The 6,645-nt window shown below is 37.3% G+C and overlaps 1 protein-coding gene across 5 annotated transcripts in view; it reads right to left on the bottom strand.

Annotated features, from left to right (window-relative positions):
• Positions 1 to 1,455: 1,455 nt before the first annotated feature.
• The window catches only part of arhgap42b (Rho GTPase activating protein 42b), an 80,884-nt gene continuing 75,694 nt past the window's right edge, over positions 1,456 to 6,645 (bottom strand). For all 5 annotated transcript variants that reach the window (XM_077565357.1, XM_077565358.1, XM_077565361.1 and 2 more), the window contains one exon: positions 1,456 to 3,677. In XM_077565357.1, the coding sequence (XP_077421483.1) occupies positions 3,589 to 3,677 (89 nt within the window). In that variant the 3' untranslated portion in view covers positions 1,456 to 3,588. The remainder of the gene's footprint in view (positions 3,678 to 6,645) is intronic.

The raw sequence follows: 6,645 nt of genomic DNA, 5'->3' as shown, positions 1-6,645 counted from the left end.
ACCGTTTTGCAACAATTAGCGTCAGAATATTGCAAATTTTCATCAATATTCACATTTCTGTTGAAAACACTGACAAAAGAGCTTGTTGCAACATGGACTGATCTCTTATACTCTGCTGCCACCTGCTTGTCGTACCATTGCTTTAAGCCACCTCTTCATGTCAGAAGCTGCATCAAAGCCTTCTGTATGAACATGTAAATACGTTTTTGGGAGTAAGGTATAAAACCCCCGGTTTTACACATTTTTGGGTTCGAATGAGTTAATAGGTTTGAATTTCGACCCTGTGGAACAGATGTGTCAAACCGAAGGCCTGGGGGTCAGATCTGGCTCGCCGCATCATTTTATGTGGCCCATGAAAGCAAAAGTCAACTTCATAGTTTTGGAATATTCATTTTAGTTTGGGTGGTTCGGTTAGTTTTGATTAGTTTTTGTAAAAAAAAAAAAAAAAAAAAAGTGTATTACTTGTGTGCAATATTTAAAAAACACCATTGTAAAATGAAATCAGAAACATTGCGTTGCATTTTGGCTCAGTCCAATGAAAAAGCAGGCGAGGTGAGCCATTGGAGACCAAAAGCCAAGCTGGCAAAAATGCCGCCTGGGAGCGACGTCATCTGAAGGTGCGTTTCTATTGGCTGCTGCTAAATGACATCACTTCTGCGTGGCACACTTTCAAACGTCTTTATTCCGGTTAATATCGAAATAAATGTCCTTCAAAATCATATTTAAAATCATCCCCAAAGGCTCTTGTATTAGATTAATTACCAACGGACAGTTTTGCTATAATTATAGTTAGTTTTGTCGTTTTTTTGAAAAGTATTTTTGTTCTTATTTCTTTAACAAAGTGTTTTCGGGGAATTTGAGTTTTTTCGTTTTCGTTAACTAAAATAACCTTGGATCAAATACGCAGTAAGCAGTTTTTTTTTTTTTTTTTTTTTTTTTTTTAAAAACACTGATATAATAAAAAAATACACTGCTAGAGTAAATTTCCTTGAGTGTTGGGGTGGATTTTGGGTGTAACCTGAATAGTGTTAAATTGACTACACCCTCATTTTCAGCAAAGGAGAAACTTTCCAAATTTCAATAGCGATACATCCAGTTGTTGTTGTTGTTGGGATGGCGTGGCTCAGTGGTAGAGTGGTAGTCTCCCGACCTTGAGAGCGTGTCAAAGTATCCTTGAGCAAGACACGGAACCCCCCCCCAGTTGCTCTCGATGCGGTGTGGTCAGTAGTCAAAATGTAAAGCGCTTTGAGGGCCTTGTAGTTTTTCACACTATAGAGTGTTGGAGTAACACTGGTTAAGTGTGAAACAACTAACCCTTTGAAAAGTGTCATTGGTGTGGACTTTTCTAGTGTGATTTGACACCCTCAGTGTTAATCTAACACCGGCGATTTTGCTGTGACTCATTTTAGTTTGTTAAAATACAACACGCAAAATGGAGGTCCAACAGATCTCAGATCTCAGTCTCCATAAATCATTGTGTTTATTTATAAAAGGTGTGCAGACAGTAGTTGCTTGCAGAGGAAACAACCCTCCTCTGCGTGGAAACGGTACACAATGCGGGGACATGGTTCGAATTTCCGCCACGCGCCCTCGCAACTCCTCACTTTTAGGGAGTTTTCTCATCGTTCTTCCCACGTCGCTCAAAAGCAGCCAAGGCCACCTGACATTCCCCAAATACAGTTTCAGCCACCCCCCCCCCCACGCCCCCTCCTTCCCGTCACGTTTCAGTTCGCAAGCTTTTGCTTTTTCAAACCCTTGAAATGGCCACCGTTTCACATAACAATATTCATAGTAATAATAATGAAATATGCTGGTGCACCCGTGTACCACAGACATTAGCCACGTTGCTAGGATCAAACAGTTTACAGCAGTGGTTCTCAAACTGGGGTCCACAAGCCCTACATTGGGGGTCATAAGAGGAGAATTAAGTTTTTTTGTTTGTTTTTTATTCACTTGTTAAAATATGACTTTTACGATGGAGTATTAGGGCCACGTATAAATATATATATATATATATATATTTTTTTTTTAGAGGGCAGGGGGAAATATTCAGAGAAAAAAAACTCATAAAGTGGCAAATTTGAGAAAAAAAACACAGAAACCTACGAGGAATACATGTAGCGTCGCTATAGTCTAATTTGAGGATTCGTTGGTTGTTAATGGGACACCGTTTACAAAATGAAAAGGTAGGATGGAGACAGATTTATTCTTAATTTAAACTTTACACGTCGTGCACGGCAGCGAGAGCGACAACACTTCCTGATCCCCTATCAGCTGACTAACACTAACCAATCAGAAGCTAGCACACTTGAGGTAAATGCAAGTGAATGACGGGAAAACAGCAGATTCAGCACATTAACTTAGTTACTTTTACAAAAAAAAAAATACTAACATTTATGAATGTGTAAATAATAATTCTGGAAACATAAAAGCACAAGTAAATATTTATTTTAACAAATTAACTTAAAATGCTTGATCCTCAGGGTGTGGACCTTCGCAAAGCGGGACGTCTTTGTCGCTGTCGTAGACTTTAATATCATACAATTATTTTTTTTTTTTAAAAATGTAATCAATGCAACTTCATGCTCAAGATTATGATGTTATAGATGTTATGTTTGACTTTGTTTTCTTGAAAACAGGCAATTCTTTTGGAATTTAGAAATACACATGGTAGTTATGTCTAATAATCATTAGAATTATGAAAAGGCTTGAAAAAGTTTCCCCTTTGACCCAGAAAGTTTGAGAACTGCTGTTTGACAGAATATTTGACCATTTCTATGATTAATAAACAGAAAGGTAAAGTGAAGTGAGACAGCAGAAAGTGCACGGCCAGTGTGTTGATTGCAGTTACGTAAGGTGCATTATTATTATTATTATTATTATTAGTGGCCAAGCACCATGTGGTGCAAAAAAAAATTATTTCACATCCCTTACTTAGATATAATTTGCATTTAACTAGGAATCATGTAAGCACATTTTAACAGTGTAATGGCTTATGTGTAATTTGAAAAGTTTCACTTAGCAAGATTTTTCAAGAAGAAATTCAAGAAGTAAAATGAGCAAGAAAATGATCATTTTGTTTTCAAAGTTATCCGGAGTCTTTCGACGTGGGAAGCTTTTTTGTCCGGCCGCTATCAAATTTGAACTACGCACACGAGACAGATGGCCGACGCTAAATTGCCAGGAATGTGAGCTTTCGTCATCGTGTGTGGGCGGAGCCTGGCGGGAAACTTTACCGACTCGCTGGGTTGTGGGGTTGTGAGGTCTCAGTTCTTTTGCTGATCTCTGTTTTTACATAAAAAAAAAAAAAAAAAACATTAATCACAGATAGTTAGCAATAAAACTAGACAAGTTGTTCTCGTGTGTCATTTAAGGTTGTAAAAACGTGTTGATAAAAGACAAACGATGTCTATGTCTTATTAAAAACACATTTCAGGGAGTTTTTTTCCCCCCTCCAAATAAAAAAGAAAAAGGAGGTATATTTGTCATGTTGTAGCCTCATCCAAGCAGCTACAAACCACAAGGCTACATTAACCAGTAGTGGACTTTTCCATGGATACCATGGAAGGAAAAAAAAAGAAATAAAAATTAAAGATAGATGACGTAGTTTTCAGGGATTAAACCCGTTTTTCCCTGGTACGTCGCTTGCAGCCATCCAGGTTCGACGGACGGGTACACTGCCAGAGAGAGAAAAAGAACACAGACGAAGACGACAAGTGAAAATGTGGGTCAGAGTGTTCTTTTATAAAAAAAAGCAGGATCGCCTTACATACGACAAACAGGCGTGCAAAAAAAAACAAAACAAAAAAAAAAACACACCAAGCGAGGCAAGTTCATTTGATAGCAATGTTGACACCCAAAAAGCTGAACAAAAAAAAATGTCATAAATCTGCACAGTGGCAGGTCAGACCGTGCCTTGGTAATTTCGCAGATGCACGCAAGCCACCGTCATTCAAAGCAGCTCTTCTCATTTCATTAAAGCAGCGAGCCGTGACCGATCAACAGACAACGTAAGCAGATACCCTGATTAGATACAGAACGAGTCGCTCATCTTTTTGAACGTGAGAGTTACTTCTCGAGTGCTGATTAACGTAAGAGGCTTCCGGTTTTATGCACGCTGCGGAAATGATCTTTAACGAAGCATTGAGATTTTTATTCTCCACAATTCTTTGCCGCGAAACAACTTCCACATAATACTTCCGATTTACACCGTTCACACTTGCTTAAAAAAAAATAAAAAATCACGCCTCTCGGGGTACTGATCTTCTGATTCCACATTACTCGCACAATTTAACGTTAAATATCAACTTTTCCTCATTCATTTTCAATGGGACTGACATTGAACTTTTTCCATTCATACAACTGATCATCATTGCCAGGTGTCTGGCAAAGAGCATTGTCCAGTAACCAGGAGGTCGCAGGTTCCAATCCCACCTCAGACAAATATATATCATCTCAGGAAATGGATTATAATTTCTATGAAATTATTAAATCCCACTTTAGACAGATTTCAGTTAAAGTTTTCTTTTTATTAATTTGTCATTTAACTACAATTAAAATAATAATAATTTTTTACATAAATTATATTTCAATTTACTTCATAAGCGCATGCATTAAAATTTTAGCATTGAGCTAATCGCATTCAGCTGCAGAAATTGCACTTTAAAGAAAGGCCAATAAATAAATATCAATATGCGGCACCATTTCTGTAAATCTTGACATTTTGAAATGATCACTTCTACAACATTCCTAGTAAATCACAATATCGCATCACTGCTGAGCTATTTTTAGAAACATGTGACACACCTGCTGTCCTCTCATTGGTTGTTTCTCCTCAGTTGCCTCTCAAATTAGCGGCACAAGATCATAATAATCACTTGTTACACGTTTGATCAAATATGGCAACAAAGTATTCGCCATGTTTTGGAAATATTTCCCAAAATGAAAATTTACTGGAACCCTCAGAAAATTTCCCAGACATTTCCCACTCTTTTACAACCCTGTTGGTGTTCTGTTGTCCAGTTTCCTGGTACCAGTAAGAAGCGGCGCGTAAACAAGTCCATATTGTGGTGGAGCTTGATCAGAGCGGCTCTAAAAATGATGAAGTGCTGCGGGTTCGCTAATGCGGAGCCATAAAAAGCCTTCTGCTAAATGGCGAGCCGCGTTTGTTGTCGCTTTTTTTTTTCGTATCTGGCTGCAGGCTCTGCTGGACCAGAGAGGCGAAGCTGGGGGGAGGGTGCCTTCCATCACTAGGTTACTGTGACCTGCCTCCCTGCTGCTCGCGGGCCAAGCGGGCTCGTCACGGAAAGGCAATAAAACCAGAGAGAGGGAGATAGAGAAGAGAGAGAGAGAGAGAGAGAAAAAAAAGAAGCGCTGTTTGTATTTTAGCAGCGCTCACAGCCAAATGGGTTCAAATGAGTCACTGCAAAGCAGATGAGCAACCAGTTGGTGGCAAGTAATCGAGTACAAGTACTTTGAGCGTACTGAAGTAGATTTTCAGCTATGTGTACTTTGAGTCATGTGACTTTGGACTTGTGGAGATTAGATATAAAGTAAGATGTATAATACTCACTTTTTTTTTTTTTTTTTTGCAAAAATAAGAAAAAAGATCCAAAATATTTCCCCGTATTGTACAAGGGTCAATAAAAATTGCTGAAAAAATTTCACATTTTAGAGACATTGTACCAAAAGGTTGTAAAAAGATAAAATAAAATATTGTAAAAGGCGTACTCATATTGCGCAAAATGATATTTAACTCTTTGACTGCCAGACGTTTTCAGAAAAGGGATGCCGTGGGTGCCAGCCGATTTAATTATTTTCACTGATCTTTCAAGGTCCACAGAAAATTATGTGTTTGGACTATGGAAACACACATACTACCAAATGAAAGATTGGACTCTCATCTTTCATTAGAAAAAAAAGTTTGTTTCTACCTTATTCCGTTTTTCAGTAATCAACAATAGAAAATGGTTAGTTTCACCTCTGTTTTGAAACAAACGTCTTTTAACGTCTTTGGCACTCCTCCATAGGATTTTACTAAACGTTATTTAACGGTTTTGGCAGTCAAAGAGTTAATGTCTACTGTTTGATTGATGTAATATAAAATGTATATAAAATGTCTGCATGGGGCGGCCATCTTGCCACAGTCACCCCGCTCCGCCGCTCTCATTCGTTACTATGTGTTTTTATCGAATATTTTCTTTTAAATAACTCAAAATAGGGTTTTAACAAAAATCAACTGATTATCGAGAAGTTTAGTTTATAAGTGTAGTTATTATACTACATACTTCACTGCCATTGACCAGCTATGACTTTAAAAAAATTATTTTAACTATTTCTATTAGTTTAACATTTTTTTTCCATTTTTGTTAACAAGAGTATGAAAACCTAGATTTTTTTATTGTACATTTAGAACAGACATAAAATTTGGGATTAATTAACCAGTGAAGTCATGCGATAAATTAAGATTTTAATCACCTAATGCCCCCATTTTTTAATAATCTTTTCTGTTTAAATAAAAAAAATAAAAAAAGTAAAATTTTTAATAATCTTTTTTTTTTAAAGAAAAGATTATTAAAAATTAGGGGCGCCAGGCGATTACAATTTTTATTCGTAATTCGCATCGCATGACTTCACGAGTTAACT

The sequence above is a fragment of the Vanacampus margaritifer genome, chromosome 5 (assembly GCF_051991255.1).
Source record: "Vanacampus margaritifer isolate UIUO_Vmar chromosome 5, RoL_Vmar_1.0, whole genome shotgun sequence".
Taxonomy (NCBI): Eukaryota; Metazoa; Chordata; class Actinopteri; order Syngnathiformes; family Syngnathidae; genus Vanacampus; species Vanacampus margaritifer.
Note: the sequence above shows the minus strand (reverse complement) of the source record. Positions and strands in the feature narration are given on the sequence as shown.